The sequence below is a fragment of the Brachypodium distachyon genome, chromosome 1 (assembly GCF_000005505.3).
Source record: "Brachypodium distachyon strain Bd21 chromosome 1, Brachypodium_distachyon_v3.0, whole genome shotgun sequence".
Lineage (NCBI taxonomy): Eukaryota > Viridiplantae > Streptophyta > Magnoliopsida > Poales > Poaceae > Brachypodium > Brachypodium distachyon.
In genome coordinates this window covers 189,665-214,882 of record NC_016131.3, presented here as the reverse complement: position 1 = coordinate 214,882, position 25,218 = coordinate 189,665, and the positions used below count along the sequence as shown (strand labels likewise).

Here is a 25,218-nt window from a genome sequence, read left to right as displayed (position 1 = left end):
ACGTCTTAGTCCCTTTTGCCTCACGATATACCTTGTCAAACTATAGGCGATTAATCGTCATCCTTTTAATAGTTCAACTCTCTTCTCGATCTGTGATATACGATTCATCCGACTAACTCTTAGTCGATCGACCCGGTTAACAGTTAACCAAGTCGCGCATGGCCATGCTTCCCGAATCATATCACTCGAGAGGGCCCAGAGAATATCTCTCCAGTCGGAGGGGCAAAATCTCATCTTGGTTATCCACATCACACAGCTTGATTCTCAGTCAACCCGAACTCTGCCTTTATAACTGCCCTGTTACGGAACAACGTTGACAGAACCTAAGTTGGTGATCCACAACTCGGATTGTGCGATAACCTCAGGTCTAAGGATTACATTGATTGAGACATGCAAATGACGACCTACTCGTTGCATCTCAATATGGGTCAGTCCGACTCGCTAAACTCTTTAGCCGAGTCCGTGTAAGCTGGAATGACATCACCATGCCCATGACAAGTGGAACCGAGTCATCAGCCAACTTTCACATTAGTCTAGGTTATGTGTCCAGCACAACCTCAATGACTAAGGACAATTTAGTATGAACAACATGAATACATAGTTCCACAATCAAATCACATATTCAATGATACATATCAGATGTTCAAACAAGGACAACTTAATAATATTTATGAATACATTGGGAATTACATCATACATGATTGCCTCTAGGGCATATTCCCAACATGATGGGCCGCAACGGCCGCACGACACCTGCACCTCCGCCGCCACCGCAGGAGCCTGCGTCACCGCAGTCGAAGCTTGCGTCACCTCCGGAAGATGAAGATGCCTTTCTGGCGCAGTTCACCGACCTCGACGAGCAGATCCTGGCCGATGCGGAGCGCCGGGCCATCGCCGGGGAGGAACAGCCCGCCGATTTGGAGCAGGCGGCAATCCTCGAGTCATGCCGTCTAGCGCACGACTAGAGGATCGCTGCCCGCAATCTAGAGGAGGCGAACAAGCTTCTTCTCCAACGTGGCCCAGAGATCTCCCGCGAGCGCCCGGCGACGGAGGAGTCTGCCCGCCTCTACATGGAGGACGATAGGCAGATGCTCATTGAGCAGAACGCTCGGACCCTCGCCGAGGAATGCCGCCATGAAGCGGTGGGGTCGACACGAAAGAGGAGTTCGCCAGCATGCGGCAGTGGATGATGGAACAGTTCCGCGCTCACGAGGAGGCCTTACCGACGGCGATCAGAACTGACACTGGCACGAGTTCATGGCGGCCGATCAGATGACAAGGTGGAAGGAGGAGAATGGGAGGAGGAAGCGGGCGAAGAATGACTGCGAAGCAAGACCGTCCCGCCGTCCTCTCGCCGACGAGTAGTGTTGACCGGTGGCAAGTAGAGTAGTTGTAGTTTAAATTCAGTTGTTTTTCATTCAAACTTGTAATATATAACAAAATTTGAAGGAGAAGTTTACTTTCTACCATTTATTTAAACTCCGTTTGGGGACGCCGCTGTGCAGAGTTGTCCTCTAAAAGCGGCTACCCATGCCGACGTCCTTCAAACGGTTTATCTGAAGTTTGCGCCGAACGCCGTTTGGGGCACCCGGCTGGGATGGTCTGAGAGGCCTGGCTCTTTTGTTGTTAAGAGGTTTTACCCCTGGCCTAAAAGGTGGGGGCTTTGCCCTTTATTCGAAAATAATTGTCCGTGCATTCCGTCACACCACAGAGGCCTCTAGATTAGCTTTTAGCCATGCTGTTTTCCACATTTTCTCCACTGTATCTTCATGAAGCCCACCGGCTAAAAAAATGTGGGCTCATGCTCGATGTTTACAGATGCAAACGTTATCCCGTCAAAATTATACTTCTATGTCACTTTGTAATATCTAGTTTAAAATTCAGTCTGAAAATTAAATTAAAAATCATAAGAATGGACTGAGATTTCGGTGGGATCCCCGTTGACACCTTATCTAGGTTGGAGCATGACCGAGTTTACATTCCGTTTCTGGATGTTGTCTAAAAAATCCAGTACTGAATAGAAGAACAGGAAAATCTACAGGTGGCTCATCCAAGAAACTCATGCAGCTCTTGCTCGGTGAATTGCGGTCCCGTGCTCCCTGCAACCAAAGTACGGCATCTCGCCTCTGCAGGTGGGCCCAGTCCAGAGCACTCGCACCACGAACTCGTCCTCCCCTCCGATAGTCACCATATCTCCTGTCCCCCCCCTGCCTTCAATTCTCACAACAAACAAAACAAAATCTCCAGCTTTCAATGAAGCGGCCACTAGCCCACTACGCCCATAATCCCGGAGTTCCCGGCCACCATTCCTGCGTCATCTCCCAGACAGGTGGGCCACGGCACAGGCTTCGCCGGGTATGATCAAGGGCCTGTGTGGAAAGTTGCTCCCCGGAAAAACGACAAGCCACCTCTGCGGCCCTGTGAGGGTGCTGCCACGCGTGCGTTGCGTGAGGGAGAAATGGGCATCGTACGGCCGCGTCAGGGTTTGAGTCAGGGTCAGGGACGAGGGAACAAGAAAGCCCTGACCGGCCGGCCGACGGTGGCTGGTCCCCACGTGTCGGGGCGCGTAAACTGGGTAGGTGGGTACGCTCTCCCTTCCAATTATTAAAGACCCCGCTGCTTTGCGGACGCGAGAAAAAAACAAGACCCCCGTCCCTTCCCTGGCGCTAGCGCCCCACCTCCTTTTCCCCCGGAGAAAAAAAGAAAAACGAGTGAAAGCTGTTCGTCTTTCAGGCGTAGCAGAGGGGGGGAAGCAGAGAGAGAGGAGACGAAGGTGCAGAGAGGGATAGGGACGAAGGGAGCGCGACCCAGGCAGCCCCGCACGCGCGTCTCCGATCAAGCCCGCCGTGAGTCCTCTACCCGCTCCCCGTCCCCGATCGCCGCCGCCGCTCGATGCTTCAGTTCCGCTAGCTAGGGCTTCGCGCCGCCAATGTGGGGTTTTCAGTACGGGGTTTTTCGGGCTAAATCGGGGCTGTATTCCGGCGTTTCTGGTCGCTTCTGGGCGCCGGGGTTAGTGCTTCGAAGCGCATGGGGCTGGGGATTTTCTTAGGGCTTGGGGTTTGGCCGAGGTTTTTAGTTGGTATGTCGGGGGGGATTTTTCGGCCGTTTTGGCAATTTCGGATGGCGGAATCGGCGGATTGTCGCGATTGCTCGGGGGGATTTCGATCGCGGTGAAATGTGCCACGCGTAGGCGGCGGTTTTGGGCGGTTATTTGATAATTTGGGGCTACTATCAGGGTCCGCTTCCACTTCCCCCAAAAAATGCCACGTGTTTAAGTGCTCGAAGCTAAGCTCACATGGATTTGCTTTACCCGCAGTTCAACTCCGTGAAAACTTACTTCAGTTTTGTGGGAGTTTTGGCGTTCTGGGGTTGGGGTTTTAGGGGAGTGATCAATGATGAGTCCGTGCTATTAATTTGTACCTAGGGTTTTGATGCGGAATGATAGCGACTTGCTTAATATCATATTCAGATGGGTCCCGTGTTTTATTCGCGAACCTGCATTGTTGAGCCTATTAGACTTTAGATTTAGGTGTGGTTTTCATGCATGCACCTTCAGGAGTGTGGGATTTGCATGTGGACCCCCAATTTCTTGTGATTATATTAGCCTAATGAAGTGTTTGTCAGGACAGGACAACTTCTCGGTGATGGGGCGGGGGGGGGGGGGGGGGGGGTTAGAGATCTTATGAATTGTAGAGGGAAGTCGGAAGTAATTTGCAACCTCTCTGTTGAATTCTCCTTACCAACACATTTGGAACACACTTGGTTTCAAGATGCATGGCTATTATTATGTAGCTTGATTCATCCAGACTTTGGACCCAGAGTTTACAAAATGCAACCAATAACGTTTGCCACTATTGGCAGTGATTTCAACAACTGTTATTTTTTCATCAGTTAAACAGAAAACAGGGATGTCTAGCGAAAACTTGATACTCTTGATTGTTTTTCTACTCGATAAGATGCATACCTTGTAACATTCTGATTTATTTACAGTTTTTATTAGTTTATTGTTAATGAAGTTCCTTTTCTCTATTTCAGTTCTTCTATTGCCTTCTGTATTGGCTCGAGATACCATGAGTACCCAAGCTAAAGAGAAATGTCCGCTTTGCTTGGAGACGATGGATTTGACAGATAAACATCTGAAGCCTTGTAAATGTGGAAACGAGGTAAAAAGTCCATTTGAGAATCATGTTTGAGTGTTTTGGTTTCAGCTGAATAATGAGCTATTTGCTTACTGATCTCATGCTATATCTTGTGTCTATGAAATTCCTTGAAACCACGGAAGACGACAGTTCTTGTTCTTAAATCTCAGCTACTTGAAGATTATTTTGTTTGTATGCATCATTGTGAAATTGAGCAAAAGTATCTGTGATGGCATCTCTGTCAAGTGTCTTAAAATTCGCTTTTATATGAAAAGGCCAATAGAATTCAGCATGTGTCATCTAAACTAACTCTCCTATTTTTCCGGGGCCCATCATTGCCTCTGAGCACGTCTTTGGTGGGGTCCGTTATCACCGCTTGACTTATCCACGTCTTCCTTCGACGAGCCCACCTCCGGTCACGTTGCCTTGCCCCAACCGTTCACAGTGGCGCATGCTTCATTTTCTCCTTATCGCGTCGTCTTCTACCCTCAGCCACTGTACGTGGGCCTAGCCGATTTCTGGCGTTAACACATGCCCCCCAAATCCGGGTATGGGAAATCATGCACCGGATTTATCTTCCTCGTTTACCGCACACATTTACTGCACGTTATATCAATCCTTTCGCCAAAAATTCCTTTCACCCAGGCTCCCAATCGTCACTTCTCCATCTTCGTTTTTCTCGCTCTTTCTTCATGTCATGGGCCTTGACATCCCTCGGCCCACTACAGCTGAGAAGGAGCCAGCCAGGCCGCAAAGACAGAGGAAGCTCAATCGGAAATTTGCTGGCGAAGAATGGGTGGCGTGAGTGAGTTGCGTGGAGTTGTATAAGTGCTGGACTGTGTGTGTTTCCTTCCTCGTCGATGGACCAGAACCTGACCGAACTGCAGAAACGGACGCACCCAGTGGGTGGCGTATCTCTCCCTCTCTCCTCTGTTCTTGTTAATTCTCCTCTAAATCCAAGCGAGACCCTAACATCTGGTATCAGATTCCTTGATCCTGGCGCCTCTCACACGCGAGATGGCTCACCTCGAGACTCAGCGTCAGATGGCGGAGCTCCTCGCCGCCGTGCAGTCGCAGTCGTCCCACCTCGCCAAATTGGATCACATCACGGCGAAGGTTGATTCTCTGGAGGGTCTCAAGCCCGCGATCCTCGACTTCACCGCTTGGAAGCCGCGGGTGGATCAAGCCGTCACAAATCTGCAATCAGAGCTCGGGGATTTGCGTTCGTCCATCGACAAGTTGGCGCAGGCGGCCACGGCAACATCGGGCGTGCAGGAGCCGCCTCCATCGCTTGGTTCTGCGCGGATCTCAATGCTTGCCGGGGATTCGGGAGCCACGGCTCGGCTCGGGCCAATCGGCCACCATTCTGCATCGATTCCACGGGGTTTGGCTTTTGGGGAATTTTCCCCATCGCCGACTCCGGACAAGGGTACGTCCGATTTTCCCACCGATCCTGTTTCATCTGAATTCCGCTCGGCATATGCTTCTACAGGCACTAACTCGCGTCTGGAATTTCCCCCCTTCGATGGCGAGAATCCGGTGAACTGGCGCCTCAAGAGCGAGGCCTATTTTCGTGCCTGCGGAGTCCACCGGGAGCTGTGGATTGATACAGCAGTGGTATATTTCTCGGGTGCCGCTGAGCTGTGGTTGCAATGGTCACAAGCTCATCTCCGTGCCAGGACTTGGGATCAGTTTGTGGAGGCGATTCAAGAGAAATTTGGCAGACAAGAGTTTCAACAACACGTCCGTCAGTTCTCCAGGCTTCGACAGACAGGTACTGTGTTAGAGTACGCTGAACAATTCAATGCTGCTATGCACCGTCTGCGTGCTCATCACGCATCTTGGGATCCATTGTATTTTGTTACTCAATTTGTGGATGGCCTGCTCGCGCCGATCAAAGTGGTGGTGATGCTCCATCGTCCGCCCGACTTGGACACCGCAGTCTCTCTTGCTGTGTTGCAGGAAGAGGCTCTCACACTGGGGCGTAACGAAGTGGAGTCTCCAGTGCCGGTGGTACCGGTTCGTCAGGAGTTTCCTTCGTTGCCTCGTTCGGTTCCCCGAACAGCGCTTCCCCTACCTCCACCACCAGGCTTTCCTCGTGCACAGTGTCCACCACCTCCGGCAGCACCACCAGATGATCGCCGTGCTTCTGGTCTATCTCGCGACACTCGTTCGAGTTATGGTGCGGAGGAGAAGCTGAAGACCATGAGGGCTTACCGTCGGGCTCGGGGTCTCTGCTTTGTCTGTGGGGAGAAGTGGCAACCGGGTCATGTCTGCTCAGCAACCGTACAACTTCATGTCGTTCAAGAGTTGCTCGATCTGTTGCATTTACAGGAATCTGAGTCTGGCACAGTGGAGGATCATAGTGAATTGTGTGTCATTTCTTTGGCGGCGGTCAGTGGGGCTGTTAAATCGAATACAGTTCGTTTGAGGGGCATGATAAGACAACAAGAAGTGTTGATGCTCGTCGATTCTGAGAGTTCCCATAGTTTCTTAAGCTCTACTTTGGCAGCACAATGGCTTGGCATTCAGGCGGTGCCTTGCCCTCTGAAGGTTCAGATTGCGAATGGTGGGATCATGCCTTGTACACACCAAGTGTCAGATTGTCAATGGTGGACAGAGGGTTGTGATTTTCAAACTACTTTCAAGCTTTTACCCTTGGGTTGTTACGATGTCATTTTGGGCATGGATTGGTTAGAGGAGTACAATCCACAGATTGATTGGGTGTCTAAGTCCTTGCAGTTATTCTATCATGGTAGTACAGTAAGGTTGCACGGTGTTTTGCCTCAAATTGCTCAATGTCGTAGTATTACTCTGCATCAGATTCAGGCACTGGACAAGAGGCATGCAATTTGTCATGTTGTGCATTTATCGGAGGTGCGTGATCGACCACCAGAGAGCCCGATTCCTCCACCAGTGGGTGCTTTGTTACACGAATTTGAGCATGTGTTTGAGGAGCCGCACGGGTTGCCGCCTCACCGGGATTTCGATCACTCAATTCCCCTGCTTTCGGGCGCCAAACCTGTGAATATTCGCCCCTACCGTTACAACCCTACTCAGAAAAATGAAATTGAACGGCAAGTCCAGGACATGTTAACTCAAGGTATCATCCAGCCCAGCTCCAGCCCTTTCGCCTCGCCGGTGTTACTTGTACAGAAAAAAGACGGCGAGTGGCGTTTTTGCATTGATTACAGACACTTGAATGCAATCACGGTAAAGAATCGGTTTCCTCTTCCAGTTATAGATGAACTCATGGATGAACTCTCGGGCGCGTGCTGGTTCACTAGTCTTGATTTGCGTGCAGGTTACCATCAGATTCGTATGAATCCTCTTGATGAACATAAAACAGCTTTTCAGACCCATCAGGGCCACTATGAGTTCAAAGTGATGTCCTATGGCCTGACAGGTGCCCCGGCAACGTTTCAGAATGCAATGAATTCAATTTTGGCCCCGTTCCTTCGCCGTTTCGTCTTGGTCTTTATCGATGACATATTGATTTATAGCCCATCTCTCGAAACTCATGTGCAACATGTGCGTGCTGTTCTGCAAATGCTTCATCAGCATGATCTGAAATTGAAACGGAAGAAGTGTTCATTTGCTCAACCTGAACTGAAATATCTGGGGCATGTTATCAGCGCCCATGGAGTCGCTACTGATGGCAAGAATCTTGACTCGGTGCAATCTTGGCCTACCCCGGAGTGTGTGAAAGAGGTCCGTGGATTCTTGGGTTTGGCCGGCTACTATCGTAAATTTGTTCGCAACTTTGGTGTTCTTAGTCGCCCTCTCACAGATCTTCTAAAAAAGGGCACTGTTTTCGTTTGGACTGGCACCCATGAGGCTGCGTTTTGTGCTCTTAAGCAAGCTCTTCTTACAGCTCCAGTTTTGGCACTGCCCAATTTTTCCAAGACTTTTGTCATTGAGACGGATGCGTCGGACAAAGGAATTGGTGCCGTATTGATGCAATCTGGCCACCCTCTTGCTTTTCTTAGTAAGGCATTAGGACCTCGTTTGCAGGGGTTGTCTACTTACGAGAAAGAGTGCCTGGCAATCTTAATGGCCGTGGATCGCTGGCGTCCATACCTCCTTATGTCTGAATTTGTCATTCGTTCAGATCATCGAAGCCTCGCCCACTTGGATGATCAACGCCTAACTACACCGTGGCAGCAGAAAGCCCTGACCAAGCTGTTGGGTCTGCAATACCATATCGAGTACAAGAAGGGTTCTACAAATCAAGCAGCTGATGCCCTGTCTCGACGGGTGCATCCCTCGCTTTGTGCCATTTCGGTTTGTGTTCCATCGTGGCTTACGGATGTCAAGCAAGGCTACCGAACTGATCCTTTTGCTGGTCAGTTGTTGCGCAAAGCTGAGCGTGGTGAGCTGCTGCCTCCTCATTACTCTTGTCAAGACGGATTGCTTCGGTTCAAAGATCGTGTCTGGTTGGGTTCAAACTCTGAAGTACAACAACAACTTCTGAAGAACTTCCACTCTGGTGCTATGGGTGGTCACTCGAGGTTTCATGCCACATACCACCGGCTTCGCAAGCTTTTTGCTTGGCCAGGTATGAAACAAGATATCAAATTGTTTGTGTCTGCTTGTGATGTTTGCAAACAGGCCAAACCCGAGCGCATTAAGACCCCAGGGCTGCTGCAACCACTAGAGATTCCTCGCATAGCCTGGGAAGTGGTGACAATGGATTTTGTCAATGGCTTGCCCCGTTCCTCTGGTTATGATGCAATTATGGTGGTGGTAGACAAACTTACCAAGTACAGTCACTTTGTGCCCTTATCTCACCCGTATTCAGCCCTTCAAGTGGCGCACGCATATATGAAGCATGTCTTCAGACTTCATGGTTTTCCAGTGGCAATTGTGTCGGACCGTGATCCCATTTTCACGAGTCGGGTGTGGCGGGAGCTGTTTAAGCTATCCAAGACCGAGTTACGATTGAGTTCAGCTTATCACCCGCAGACCGATGGTCAGACAGAGCGAGTCAATCAATGTATGGAAACCTATCTTTGGTGTTATGTGCATACTTGTCCCTCTAAGTGGTCCAGTTGGTTGGCTTTAGCCGAGTTTTGGTACAATTCTTCTCTTCACTCAGCGATTGGGACATCCCCGTTTGAAGCACTTTATGGCCACCGTCCAAACTGCACTGGATTATTGACAGAGCCGCATCATTGTGTGCAGAACATTGCCGAGTGGCTTCAGGATCGAGCAGTGATGTCTCGTGTGCTTCAGCAGCATCTGCACCGTGCACGTCAGCGCATGAAATTTCAGGCCGACAAGCAGCGCACTGACCGACAGTTCAGCCCCGGTGATTGGGTGTTTTTCAAACTCCAACCATATGTGCAGACTTCGGTAGCGCCAAGGGCAAATCATAAATTGTCCTTTCGGTATTATGGGCCTTTTCAAGTTGAGAAACCTGTGGGAGACGTATCTTATCAGCTCAAGCTCCCGGCATCCTCCAAAATACATCCGGTAATGCACGTGTCTTTGCTTCGTGCTAGCTTACCTCCTTCGAAGTGTTCATTGCCAGATCTTCCCCCTTGCGATGATCACTTGGGCCGCTATGCTGTTCCTGTCAAGCTGCTCCAACGTCGCCGCGCCATGCTCAAGGGCAAGGAGGTGGAACAAGTGCTCGTCCAGTGGTCGACTCTTCCTGATTCTCATGCGACCTGGGAAGAGGAAACTGAATTACGGGCGCGTTTCAGGGGAGCTTCAGTTTGGGGACAAACTGTTTCTGATGGAGGGGGGGATGTCATGGGCCTCGACACCCCTCGGCCCACTACAGCTGAGAAGGAGCCAGCCAGGGCGCAAAGACAGAGGAAGCTCAATCGGAAATTTGCTGGCGAAGAATGGGTGGCGTGAGTGAGTTGCGTGGAGTTGTATAAGTGCTGGACTGTGTGTGTTTCCTTCCTCGTCGATGGACCAGAACCTGACCGAACTGCAGAAACGGACGCACCCAGTGGGTGGCGTATCTCTCCCTCTCTCCTCTGTTCTTGTTAATTCTCCTCTAAATCCAAGCGAGACCCTAACACTTCACCGCACTTCATCTCCGGTGAGCTCGCATTGCCGTCAGCCATTTCGTCGATCACAGGGCAAGTTTCCCCCGTCGATCGGTGCCGTTACTGTTTCTTCTCCGATCATCTCATGGCGACCCCAGACGCTGTCCCTGAGGTAACATTTTCCCTCGATTTTTCTTTTTGCCATTGTTGTTCTTCAAGTTCTTCTTTTTCACTGTTCTATTTTTGCCTCCTTTTAGAACCTCAAGAACCAGATCACAATCCCCTCCATCCAAGTTTCTAGCCATTATTACTTAGGCCCAATGGGTAGTGAAGACCCCATAGGTTTCATCAACGCTGAAACGAATTGGATCCCTTTTCGTTTCGGCGAGCGATTTGCAGCATAGCTTCCGATCTTGGCCGAGCCACATCGCTGGATGGAGAGATTGGTATTGCCGTGTATCGGCTGCCAAGGCCCAACAGTGGGAGGAATTGGGCATCGGACATTGCATCGGCTTATCCTTAGTAGAGATGGAGAAGAACGAACCTCTGCTGGCCGCTGCACCGTATCTGTGGTCCGATACTCTGAATGCTTTTATGTTCAACAACGGTCCGACTGCTCTCACTTTAATGGATGTGGTCATGTTGACTGACTTGGATGTCACCACCTTCTGCAACCCTTCGACGCTCCGCATTGAAACAACGCATCGACTTAACAACCAAAGATGCCGGCGGATGGCGTGGATACATGTCGGCCTGCTGCAAGACAGGAACTGTTCAGGATCGTGAACATGCAGCCTTCCTGAATATGTGGCTGGAACGCTTTGTCTTCTGCGGACGCACTATCGGCCCGACCACTAATTTCCAGGCCAGGCCAAGCAGAACGGTTTGCGGGTGGCGATCATCTTCCTTTGGGCCGATACCTTCTGGGGCGACCTACCACTTACTCCATGAAGTATCAGTGAAGCTATCGGCTGGCCAGCCCGTCGGGAACATTGGAGGTCCTTGGTGGTTTCTGTAGATTTGGATGACCACCTATCATTACATAGCCATGGGTCTTCCCCCGCTGCACACCAGCAGTTTCCCAGGCGATTATGCAGAAAATGAAAACCCAGTCTGACGCCGTTGCATGTCTGTGGGCAAATCCGCATCGGCTGCAGGAGGGAGTAGGCTGTCGGACGAGTCGCTGGCCAACTGGTTCAGGTCCTTTTATAATGGGCTTACCAGTGACAACATCATCCGATTCTCCTATCTTGACATGTCAGAATTTGAGATCTCTTTCCAATTTCGCACGGACGCACCATTGGCCGATGCGATCTCTTCTCGTATCTTGGAAAAATGCATCAGGCCTTGCCTTCTTCCTGTCGGCATCGGTTCAGGTAGGACTCATCGGCCGTCATATGAGTTCTACTATCCTTCAGTCAGTGCGCGGTAAATGGGATTTGGGCAGCTTCCGATCGGCTTATACTTCACCGACAAGCTCAGAGCCAGACAGCCGATTGGAAGCGGTCTTGAATTCGATCGGGTCATGCGCCTTGAAAAAAGACCTTCCATTGGGTGATTGCTCCAACATCATCCTGTCTTCCTCCACCTCAAAGCTATTCGTTCAATGGTGGAGCGAGTGGAAGAAACACCTGTTTTGGGCCAGCCCTTCCCGATATGTGACAGTGCCCGACCACGAGGATGAGGTACAGTTTTTACCTTCTTTATCTTTGTTAAACTTAACGAAGTGTGCCTTATCTTACTTTTACTTTGTCTCTGCAGGGTTCCGACCGCGATCCCCCGACCGTAAGCAATAGTGGTCAGCCGATCCAATATAGACCTCCATCGGCTGCTCCAATTTTGGGGGCCAACGCTCCGACTATATCGGCCTTGATGAAAGTCAGGAAGTGGTAACCAAGCGTGTCGCGTCCAAGCCAAAGAGCCCCATGGCGAAGAAGCGTCGGACTGTCCCTGCCGTCAACCCTTCAGTGTCATCGGCTCGTGCCATCACTGCAGCTGATGTTGCCACAGGGTCTTCAAAATTTTTAGCCCCAACAGTCCAAGCTGCCGTCACCGCACTGGCTGGCTCCATCGAGATTGTAAGTCTCCTGGCTCTACTTAATACATTTGACGTGCCCTTATATTTACTGACGTAGTACAATGCAGCCACCCACATCGGCTTCGATCCCACCTGCCCCCGAATCAACTGAGCCGACGATCGGACCGTAGAGGCCGCCGTGACCGCAGAGACTACTGTGCCGGAACAGATTCCACCTCCACCAGTCTCTGAATCAGGCGAGCCGATACTTGCTGCAGCTGCTGAACCAGAAAGAGTCCAGGTAAAGTACCCTTTTTCACTTGCTTTTCCTTGACTTGCTGTAATCGTTGTTGAGCCGACGGACATCCCTCAAGAGGGCGCTGCTTCCCCAGGTGGCCTCGTCCAGGTAAATTAACCTGATTTCTTTTGCTCCATCATTTAGTTGCATATCACTGAATTCTATCTGTAGCCTGCTCCATCGGCCGGAGACACTGAGACTATCTCCATCATTGAAGAAGCTGATGATGCGGCCGGGCCATCTCCGTCAAGACCAGTACCAGAACCTCAACGTCAGGAGGCATCGGCTGATGTATACCAAGAAGCAGCTGGCCAAAGAGATCGTGAGCCGATCATTGATGTCCCCGTAAGTTTTCTAACTCATCAGCCTCACTCCGATTTTTATAGCTATCGGCTTATCTTGACGTCTCCTTTGCTATAGGTTGCTGCTCTGACAGCCGATACGTCCATGATGCCTTCACAAACTACCAGGCCTGGTCCTCGTCTCCCAGAAGAAATCCGGGACCTTCTAGCCGACATCCAACGTCGCCTCGATATCCCCATCAAAGGCCTGGTAGCCAATGCAGGCTCTGGGCGCGCCCGATTCCAAGAAATCGAAAGTATGTTGCCCGATGAGCTTTTTGGAGCTTTCAACCCCGTGGCTTTCATGGAGTATCACCGGATCAAAGTAACAAGGGCTCAACGGCGTATATCAGAGCGGAGAGCACAAGCCGAGCAAATAGTACTGGCCACGTCGGCGGAACAGAGGGTCGAGGAAGAAAAGAAGTATGAGGCCATTCAAACCAAATCGGCTGAGATCCAGACCCGTTTGGATCGGCTGAAGCAGGAACGAGCCGATCTGCAAGCGGCGCTAGCGGCCAAGGATAAAGAAATCCAAACAGAGGAAGATGCCCTGGCCAAAATCCCTGAAGAACTTGAGAGCCAACAGTCAGCGCTATCATCGACCATAGACCAAGCGATGCAGCAATGGGATGCTGTTAGAACAATCCCTGGTAGCCTTGAGGATGATGCTTATATACTTGCTGAAGTCGATCAAATCCGCCTCAACGCTATTGCTGCAATCCAGAGCTACTTGTAATGTCCGATGATGTAATTCTTGAACACCTTCCTTTGATGTATATATATATTTTTTGAACTACGGGCGATATCCCATGATATCGGCCATCTGTAGGCGGTAGCTGAGCTATCGGTTTTCATTTACTTAATGCCCTGGTTGCTTTGTCTTGCGCTATTTTCTCTGCTAAGGACGATAGTTTTGATATCGGCCATTTGAAAATGATACTTTCCATATCGGACATTTGGACATTCTGCACGCTTCATGAATCAACCCATATGCTAGGATAGTACCGCTTCAGATATGTGCCATTTAATGTCTTGTCAAATTTTTCGCCATCCAACTCCTTCAGAATATATGCATTACCAGGTACGCATCGGCTTATCACGTAGGGCCCTTCCCAATTAGGAGACCATTTGCCAAACCGATTGTCCTTAGAGCTAATCGGCAATATCAGCTTCCATACCAGATCTCCTACATCGAATTTCTTAGATATCACCTTTTTATTATAATGTCGTGCAATTTGAGCCTTATTCTCTTCAAGTTTTTCCAATGCCCTTAGCCGATGCTGCGTTATATCTTCTAATCCATCAATCATTAGATTTCGGTACTCATCAGCTGTTAGCTGATCTTGCAACGCGATTCTCCTGGAGCCGATGTTAGTCTCCCATGGTAGCACCGCCTCATCCCCATATACCGACGTCCGATAATATAATGCGTCGTTGAGCAAAACATATTTAAGAGCTTTGTACCTGATCTTTCGTGGGATCGGCTGGGAAGGATTTTGCAAATAATCTGTTATTTCTTTTCTCCAATCAGCTTCTTCAATGTCGTCCGCTTCAACAATAACACCTTTATCACACAACCGATACCCCGACGCACTTTGAGCCAAATTATTTGCCTCCAAATGCTGTTCCCTAGGTATATGCTTGAACCACACATCTCTGAACTCTTCGATAAGCAGCCGACAGTATTCATGATACCCCCTCAATATGTCATCTCTGCACTCGTAATCGCCAGCCAGCTGTCCAAGTATAAGTAATGAGTCTCCGATTATCTCGATAGTATCGGCTTCGGCTTCTTGTAAAATCTGCAACCCCTTTCAAGACTGCCTGATACTCAACTTGGTTATTAGTGCCTGGATCAACAGAGAAGGCGAACTCAAATCTTGCCCCCCGAGGCGAAATAATCAATAAGCCGATACCACATCCATGCTTGCACATAGATCCATCGAAGAACAAGACCCAAGGCATTGGCTCAACATATCCCTCCGATGGGTTACCGTGATCAACCACTAAATCGGCTAAAACTTGCCCTTTAACTGCCTTAGCCGATTCATATCTTAGGTCATATTCTGCTAGAGGAAGCATCCATTTTCCAATCCTTCCTTTTAAGACAGGAGCCGATAACATATATTTTATCACATCTGTCTTGCATACCATGGCACACTCGTTTGCCAATAGATAATGCCTCAATTTGGTGCAAGAAAAATATAGGCATAAGCACAATCTTTCAACTTCCGTGTACTTGGTCTCTGCATCAATCAACCGTCGGCTTAAATAAAATATTACTCTTTCCTTGCCATCTTGCTCCTGAATGAGCATAGAACCGATAGATTTCACATCAGCTGAAATGTACAATTTGAAGGGGACGCCTTCCTTTGGTGGGACTAGCACTGGAGGAGAACTCAAATATTCCTTAATCCCATCCAACACTTTTTGGTGTTGCGCCTCTCATCTGAATTCTTGATCGGCTTTTATCCTTAATAACGGCGTGAAAGGCTCCATTCTCCCTGATAGATTAGACACGAATCTCCTGATGAAATTGATCTTGCTGATCAACGACTGTAGCTCCTTATTAACTGAAGGTTCAATTTCTTTGATAGCCTTAACACTCCTTTGACTGACCTCTATTCCTCTCTCATGCACAATGAAGCCCAGAAACTGTCCGGCCGATACACCAAAGGCGCACTTGGTAGGATTCATCTTCAAGCCGTACCTCCTGGTTCGCTCCAGCACCTCTCTCAAATCGGATATGTGCTCATCGACACTTTTGGACTTGACTACCACATCATCAATATAAATCTCAACCAATCGGCCAATCAGATCATGAAATATGTAATTCATGGCCCTCTGATAGGTAGCGCCAGCATTTTTGAGACCAAAAGTCATTACCACCCACTCGTAGAGGCCGATTGCTCCTGGACGCCTGAAAGCAGTCTTCGGAATATCTTCTTCAGCCATGAATATTTGATTATAACCTGCATTGCCATCCATGAAACTGATAATTTGATGTCCTGCTGCTGCATCAACCAGAAGATCTGCTATCGGCATCGGGTAATCATCTTTGGGAGTAGCATTATTCAAAGGCCTGAAATCGATGCAAATCCGGAGCTTCCCATTTTTCTTGACCACCGGAACTATATTTGAAACCCACTCAGGGTATCGGCATGACCTAATGAATTTGGCATCATAAAGCCTTTTAATTTCCTCCTTAATAGCCTCATATAATTTAGGATCTGTTCTCCTTTGAGGTTGCTCAAATGGCCGATACCCCGGTTTGATCGGTAGCCGATGCTCAACGACAGACCGGCTGAGACCTGGCATCTCATGGTAATCTCATGCAAAACAATTCCGATACTCTTTCAATAATTCCACTAACTTTACTTTGAATTCTTCACATAGCCTTTTACTAATATATGTTGGCCTTTGCTTATCGCCACTTCCGATATCGACTTCTTCTAACTCATCGGCCGACATAAACCTTTGTTCTAATTTTCCCTCATCATCAATGTAGCCTGGGGTACCCATCAGAGAAACAATTTAGAATTTATTTCGTCGACGACTTCGAGCCCCTGATTGGTCACTTTGACGTAATCTCCTTCCCAGCTTTTTCTGGATAGGCACTCCATATCATCAATCTGTCAGGGTGATGGATCGGCCAGTGCGACATTTACTGTTTTATCAGCTGGCACGATTTCCACTTTATCTTCTATCCACTGTATCAAAACCTGGTGCATAGTAGAAGGAATGCACTAGTTGGCATGAATTCAATCCCTTCCAAGCAGTAAACTGTAGGCACCCTTCCCATCAATGACGAAGAAAGTCACTGGCAATGTCTTGTTTCCAATAGTTAGCTCCACATTCAAGGCTCCTTTTGCTTCCGATGTACTGCCACCATAATCCCTCAAAATCATGTTAGTCTTGATCAAGTCATTGGCAGTTTTGCTGAGCTTTTGAAAGGTAGTCATCGGCATGATATTGACTTCTGCGCCCCCATCGACTAACATCTTACCCATCGGCTTCCCATTGACAAAACCGCTCATGTACAGTGCCTTCAGGTGCCGATGCTTTGACTCCTCAGGTTTCTCGAATATTGCTTGTTGTGGATCTAATACTAACTGCGCAGTAACTTCTTCGTCATTGTCGGCTGCGTACTCCGAAGACATGAACTCCTGTGGTAAAATAAAAACCATATTAACTGAAGTTTCTGGCTGGTGTACTTGCGGCTTTACTTTTGGTCGTCATTCTTTCTTAATACGGGGCCGATGACCATCATTATCATTATGATTATAATAATAATCGGCCTTTAATTCCCGATGGCGGAGCCTCTGGACTCTCCTTTTCTGGCTCTTCGTAAATATGTCATTTGGGCACCATTGCTCCTTCTGTCTTTGTTTACCATCGACTCCATGCTGCAACTCCCCGTTGACTTCATGATCAAAGTCGTTTCTGTCATCATCTCTGACAGGACCAAGCCAATCGTGCACAGAGACCCTAGCCTGAGCAATAGTTATCGGCTGGCGTCTTGGGAATTGTTCATTGTGATGTAATCGGCTCGGGTGCGTGAATTTTCTCCGCGGGGTTTGATGACAATCCGGTTGCCCTCTGTAAAGATCCCCGCCTTGATTGCTACACCCGGGGCAACTGTCGACCGATGGTAGTTCCATGCCTTGGTCCCAGCAAAACCTGAAGAAAGAATAACCCCAGTGTGGGTCACATTGTGACTCTTGATGCACCCTGTCCTCCCTTTCACGTTTCTTTTGATACTTATTCATAACAGCCGATGACCCCCCTATACCAGCCATGTTGACGTTTGCTGGAAAAGGATGTCCATCAATTTTCATCGGCTTCTTCTGCTCATCAAACTTGATGCGCCCCTGCTCGATGACTGACTGAATCTGATGTCTGAACACTTTGCATTCATTGGTGTGATGCGACGGAGAGTTATGCCACTTGCACCATTTTCTCCTTTTCAGTTCATCGGCTGATGGCAATACATGATTCACTGGCAACTGGATAAGCTTTTCCCGGAGTAACAGATCAAATATTTTATCTACCTTATTAACATCAAATCATACCGTTCTCCAGGTAAATCCTTCTTCACCCATGGGCATGACACGACTTTTTTGTTTCTTGTCCACTCAGCCAGGGCTACCTCTTCCTCAGAATCGGAATCGGACGCATACTCGGCCATTTGGATGGTTGAATATTATTTTTTCATCCTCCTGGACTGATTTTCTTGAGCCGATACCCTCTGAACCAACTGAGCTAAGCTCTCGAATTCTGGAGACGGGAATCTTTAACGAAGTGGTCCCACCAATCCAGTGAACGCCAAATCGGCTAACTGTTGAACGGTCAACTGTAGACTGAAGCACCTGCTATGTACATCTCTAAATCTCTGAATGTACTCAGTAACCGATTCACCTACTCGTTGTCTTACTGCCATCAATTCTGTTATCCTCATCTCTCTGACTTCCGCAAAGAATATTTATGAAATCTCTGCTCTAGATCGGCCCAGCTCCGAACCGAAATTGGAGGAAGCGGTGCGAACCATGAAAAAGCCGATCCAGAGAGGGATAATGGAAAAAATCTGACCTTCAATGCATCAGTAGCCGATGCTTCTCCACATTGCGCTAAGAATCGGCTGATATGTTCCAGGGTAGTGGTGTTATCTTGCCCTGTAAATTTGGCAAAATATGGCATTCTGTACCGATGTGGCAGAGGCACTGTATCAAAAGACTCTGGATACGGAGGCCGATATATGAACGACTGCTTAAGCTAAACTGTTCTCTCATGACTTCTGCAATCTTGTTAGCCCAATCATCGGCTCCAGCAGTAGTGTTGTACGGCGGTGGCGCTACTGATCCCGATGCTTGCGTGTGCATATTAGGCTGCCCCCCATAATTGGCAACCGTGTGAAATCCTTGATGCTCCGCCGATGGGGCTGCGGCAGACCGTGGGAACATACGTGGATCCACATCCTGCATCTTAGCGTACGTCACATGGGGCGCACTTGGGTGTACTGGAGCTTGGGTGCATCGTAAGCCGATATTGAATAGTGTGGCTGGGGCACTGCTTGTGACGAAGCTCTGTGTTGCAGAATCTGAGGAGGTGATGAGTTGTACGTCGTACCAAGTGCCGATCCGGGCTTACCACCTTGGGTTGGCGGCGCTCGTGGTTCCATCGCCGGCACAATACTATTTGGTGGTGCAAAGTAAGCTGGTCCCTGGACATGCTCCTTATGAATAGATCCATCGACCGTCTTCAGAATCAGATTCTTCAAAGTATTAACCAGTGTCTGAGATTGATTGATGAGGGCATGATGGACTACCTGATCTATCACGTCCTAAAACTTTTGCTTGGGCTGCAATCCCGATGAAGTTCCACCCAACTCTTCTGATGTCACATCTCCAAGCAGCATCGCAGGAGGCAAAGGACTCTTTTGATGCACCGACCCATGCCTGGATTTTGTGAATGAGCCCAGGCACAGTTTTTGGAAGTCTGCCACTCGCTGCTCTAGCTGCTGCTTCTGTTCGTCGGACAATTGGTTCACCGATACGGGAATTTCGTTCTCAGGTGACACCTCTGATGGGTTTATGATGTCATCTGGTCTTGCCATCGTTGACTGCTTTTTTTAGTCCCACCGGGCGTGCCAAAAGAGTGTGTTGATGTGAAAATCTCCACACGTGACCTGGGAGATCTGCTTAACTCAAGTGCAGGATCAACCGGACGCCGTGAAACAAACCGAGGCGTGCCAGTCGCTTTTCCCTGCAAAACGACAAAGAAAGAAAAATAGTTAAATCCCTTGGGTCACCGGCCGCAGAGTGGCCAGTGCGCCGCCGATTGTCACTGTGTGGAAAGTTGGCTGGATTGAGCGATATTTTCTCACCACGCTTTGTTTCTTCTGCTCATGTGTCCCTGACTGTCTAACAAAGCTGTCATTAAGACTCTTCCTACAAGAAGTGTTAGCAACAGATAGTTTATCTTTAGATTGAGCAGGAATATAACCAAGGCCTTAGTGGCCATTGTTCTTCCTGAACATTTCTGTTCTTATTTTCTGGTAGTTTTGCATGCCAATGTTGGCAGTGCGCAAGCCTCTCCTCATGAGCCTCTTAAGCTCCTCAAGCTCTTCTTTGAGCTTGTTATGCTCAGCTGCATCCACAGAGTTAGTTGCAGTGGAAGTAGATGCTATATTTGAATCATCAGATATAACAACTAAGGATGAGAGAGCATTAATCTGAGATGCACAATTTAAGCAAGTTTCAATAGTGTTAGAAGTAGAAGGTGCATTCTCAGATGTAAGAAAGGAATCATGAGAGTGAGTGTCCTCAAGACACTTAGCATGTGTAGCCTTCAGCTCCTCATGTTCTTGCAATAAGAGGTCATGGGCTAACTTGAGCTTGTCATGAGCAATTTCCAGGTTTTCCTGGTCAAGCCTCAAGTTCTCCCTGTCATCAGTGACATCATAGCTGCTCCTCAGGTCCTGTAGCTTATCCCTGAGAGATATGTTCAGCTTCCTTTCCTTTTCATATGCTCTGTCTGTTCTTTCAAGAATGCCCATTAGTTCAACATAATCAGGAAAGTCATCTTCAGTTAATACCTTGGATCCCTTAGCCATGAGGCATAGAGGTGCAGCGGTGAACAGCGAGGGATCAGCATCAACTGTGAAGATGGAGCTGTGTGAAGCAGCTGTGTCACTGGTGGAAGGAGCTGTGTCACATGTAGGAACATCCGTGACACTGATGGCAATGCCAGCCACCACAGCTTCTTCTTCTGACTCTTCTTCTGAGCCAGAGTCATCTGAGACCCAAGCTTGCCCAACATAGGCTCTTGCAGTAGCCTTGTTCTTGGAGTAGGTTGGGTGCTTGCTGTTGAAGGTCTTCTTCTTGGTGAAGTCTTTCTTCTTCTTATATCTGCTGCTGTCCTTCTTCTTGTTGGGGCAATCAGCAACAAAGTGACCTTCACCACACTCAAAGCACTTCTTGTCTCTGACCTGCTTCTTGCCCTTGAATCTATTAGCAGATCCAAGGTTCTTCCTCTGCCTGTAGAACTTTCTGAAGTTCCTGGTCAGCAGGTTTAGCTTAGTCTCTTGACCACTAGACATCTCTTCATCAAGCTCCTCTTCACTGTCATCAACTTGATATACTGATGAAGAGGTGGTCTTGCTGGTGGAGGAGGTGGTCTTAAGAGCAAGATTCTTCTTGACTGATGTGCTGAAGGTGTAATTGTGGTCCTGTCTGAGCTCCATCTCATGTCTAAGAATTCTGCCCAGCACTTATGTTGGTTTCATCTGATCAAAACCATCTTTCTCCTTCAGCATCAGCACAAGTGTCCTGTAAGGCTTGGGCAGCACAGACAGGAACTTCTTGACCACATCCTCATCATCCACCCTGTTTGAACCAAGGGCCTTGAGCTGGTTGGTGATGATGGTGAGTCTGGAGAATAGAGAGTTGATGTCCTCTCCATGCTCATACTCAAATCTCTCAAGCTTGGACTCAAGCAGACATCTCTTGGACTTCTTCAGAGTGTTGCTTCCCTCATAGATCTGCTCCAAAGTATCCCATATGTCCTTGGCAGAATCTAGAGTGCTGACTCTGTTGAAGTCATGCTCTTGTAGTCCCATGAAGATGGTAGTGGCAGCTCTGGCATTGTCCTGCACATTCTTCTTGTCAATGAGAGTCTGTGAGGTTGGATCTGCAATCCTGTAACCTGTACACACAACCTCCCAAATATCTGGATCTATGGAGATAAGATGCATTTGCATCTTTTTTTTTTCCAGAAAGCATAGTTAGATCCATCAAAGACTGGAATTTTTCCCTCATAGCCCGACATCCTTTGACCTCCCAAATATACCCAATTTTAAAAATTAAGGCAGCAAAGTACTTAAGTTTTACCCAGCAGTGAAGAACAGTTGTGTGAAAGATGACCTACACAGCTAGTTCCATTAAACTGAAAAGTACTTGGCTGTCACACAGGTGACACACATAGGTGAGTAAACACTTAAGACCTAAAACGACAACAGAACTGGCACAGTTACCAGACACAGGCAATAGACACAGGTGACTATACTGAACTTAAACACAGCTAGCTATCACAGGTGAAAATATCTAAGCACAGCTAACAGGAGATCAAGCTATCAAGCAATCAAACATGCATACAACAATCAATCAAGATAACAGTAAAGCATAGCATGCATGACACAACTAGGAACACAGAGACAAGGAGTTTTTCACCGAAGTTTTACGTCTCCGTTGGAGAAGCTAGTCCCAAGGACCTAGCCGGTACTCTCTTGTACCTTTTTCTCCGAGTACCTGATTTCTCAGGCCTCTTCCTTTGCTTGTGGAAGTCCTTTTGCCTTGCAGCAGGTAGACTTCGATCACCCTCACAAACTCCTGGGTCAATCCACACAAGCTTGGACGATCCCAGTGACTCCTACACCTGTCTAGGAGCAGACACTCCAAGAGTAACAGATCTAGCTGCAAGCACACACTCGGAGGAACCAAAGCTATCTGCTTTCAAGCACACAGGCTCTTAGCAGTGGATGGAGATGAATTTCATGTTCTTTGGTCCAAGGACCAATGAAACACCCTGGTCCTCTATATATAGTCCTCAGGGACCTGACTGTTACACTCATGCCACGTAGGACAAGCTCACCACCAGTGACAAACAACGGTGACACAGCTGACCCTATGCGCAACAGTAACTAGGGCTCAGGAGACCGACACCTGTGTCACAGCTAGGTGACACAGGTGCAACCCTAAACTGACACAGCCAGGCCAGTGCTGTGCAGGGAGCTGCAAGCAAGGTGATGGTTGCCTGAGGCGTCAGGGACCTTGGCAACAGTTGGTGGAAGCTGAAGCCTAGATTTGCTAGTTTCTTTGAGTCCTAAGGTAACACCTGTACTAACAAGAGGGATCCTAGTGTGTGAGTTCATTTGTGGGAACCAATGCTCAAGGTGTGAGTGTCTAAATCCCTAAGAGCCAAGCTGCCGGTGTGACACAGCTGTGTCACAGGTATGCATCCTCTCAGTTACTCAGGCATACCTCTGTGCTAGGGAGAGCTTGAGAAATTCTAAAGTATCTGCACTGCAGCAGCTTATCTACTGTGTTAGAAGGCTGCTGGAGGCTCTCCCTAGTCAAGCTTCAGAGGTGTGTGTGCTGAGGGCATGTAATGTGCCAGGACCGGACTGAACAGCTTGCCTGTGTCAGTTTAGGGTTGCACCTGTGTCACCCAGCTGTGTCACAGGTGTCGGTCTGCCTGAGCCCTAGTTACCGTTGCGCATAGGATCAGCTGTGTCACTAATGGATGACACTTGTGGTGCGCTTATCCTATGTGGCATGAGTGTAACGGTCAGGTGCCTGAGAACTCTATATATAGAGGACCAGGGTGTTTGTTGGTCGGTGACCAAAGAACGTACAATTCATCTCCATCCACTCCTAAGAGTTGTTGTGCTTGAATGCAGAGAGCTTTGGTTCCTCTCCAAGTGTGTGCTTGCAGCTAGATCTATTAATCCTGGAGTGTCTGCTCCTAGACAGGTGTAGGAGTCACTTTGATCATCCAAGCTTTTGTGGATTGACCCAGGAGTTTTGAAAGTGATCGAAGTCTACCTGCTGCAAAGCAAAAGGACTTCCACAAGCAAAGGAAGAGGCCTGAGAAATCAAGTACTCGGAGAAAAAGGTAGAAGAGGGTACCGGCTAGGTCCTTGGGACTAGCTTCTCCAACGGAAACGTACCACTTAGTGATAAGTGGGAACTTCGGTGAAAAATCTCTTGTCTCTTCATGCATGTTATGCTTTACTGTTATCTTAATTGCTTGTTGTATGCATGTTTGTCTGCTTGATAGCTAGATTTCTAGTTAGCTGTGCTTAGATATTTTCATCTATGATAGCTTTATGTGTTTCCAGCTAAGTTCTATTGCCTCTGTCTATTGCCTATCTTAGGTAGTTGTGCTTATGCCCGTGAATCTGTCTAAGTCTTAAGTATTTGTTCCCTGTGTTATTCACCTGTGTGACAGCCGAGTGTTCTTCATTTTAGTATAACTAGCTGTGTAGGTCATCTGTCACACAGCTGTTCTTCACTGCTGAGTAAAACTTAAGTCTTTACATGCTTTAGTTTTAAAATTGGGTATATTTTCTGCTTGCCTCCTATTAACCCCCCCCCCCCCCTCTAGTCTGGCTCCTGAGATCCTTTCAGTTACCACCTTTTGTCAGAATGGTGACATTCAGAATCTTGATTACATGCTTGGCAGTCCTGGGGATCCCCTTGAAGTAGACATGCTTTGCTGGGGCACCTGCTGGAAATCTGAAATTCCTTGGATAGAACTTTCTCCTGATCTCATTTGATACAGGCTATAGCTTGTGCAGGTGTGGCAGCCTTTGTTCTGAAGGGCCTCTAATTAGGCTGTTGAACTCTGGAGCTGTGATAGAGAGAAGTTGACCTCTTGGTCTCCAAATCATCAAGTCCTGATTCTTCTGCTCTACCTAGACCGTGGCGTAGAATTCCCTGATCACTTCTGGATCATAAGACTGACTAAGGTTGCACAGGAATTCTAGTCCTGCTGCTCTGATGAGGGTTGGAATGGCACTCAGGCCAGCATCAGTAAGGGCTTTTTAGTCTATCATCTTACTGTCCACAATTCTCTTCTGAGAGACAATCTCATGATAGACCCCTCTCTTATCTTCATTTTGAAATCTGGGGTCAGAGCAGCTTGGTTCAACAAATCTCTGTCCTTCAAAATATGGGCAAGTTGACCTCATCAGAATAAAGGTACTAGGGCTCTTTGAGGCAATCTTGCTCTTTGACTTGCTTGGATCTCCCTTTGGCCATTTCTTGTACACTAACTTTTGTGGGAAATTCATCTGTCCTTGCTCCGTCCTTAGAGAATTCTGGAAAAGATAGAAGAATTTTGTTTCCAAGTCTTCTTCAGGTTCTTCTTCATCTGAACCTGCTGGGGAGCTATCTTCTTGATCTGATCCATGTTCTGGCTCAGCTCCACCACACTTAGAGCTCTCAGGCTCATCTTCCTCTGCCACATATTCTTCATCAGATTCAGCTCTGGATGGCCTTTGAGGAGGGGTAACTGAGACACCCCTGCCATCATCTGATGCACTATCATCATCATCATCATCATTATCATTGTCATCATCATCTGATGGCTCAGCTGCAAGTGTAGCACCTATGACACCTGGCTGTGACACAGGTGTGACTTGCGCAGGTTCTTCCTGGGCAGCTGTCTCTGCTACCTGTGACACAGGTGAAGGACTTGGTTCCTTCTGAGCTATTGGCTCTTCTACCTGTGGCACAGGAGACTCTGGCTGTCTTGACTGAGGCTCTTGGGCCTAAGCAGCAGCTTCTGCCTCAGCGTCTGTGACCAGCACTTGAGATGGGGACAGGGGCTTGGATGAGGTTGATGATGTTCCAATACTGGA

The 25,218-nt window shown here is 48.3% G+C and overlaps 1 protein-coding gene across 1 annotated transcript; it reads left to right on the top strand.

The window, feature by feature from the left end:
• Positions 1-12,066: 12,066 nt before the first annotated feature.
• Positions 12,067-13,679, top strand: LOC106865793. Its single transcript, XM_014896605.2, has 4 exons — positions 12,067-12,219; positions 12,514-12,564; positions 12,628-12,801; positions 12,877-13,679. Exons 1-4 carry the CDS (start codon positions 12,067-12,069, stop codon positions 13,531-13,533), a joined length of 1,035 nt encoding a protein of 344 aa, XP_014752091.2. The 3' UTR covers positions 13,534-13,679.
• Positions 13,680-25,218: the final 11,539 nt, after the last annotated feature.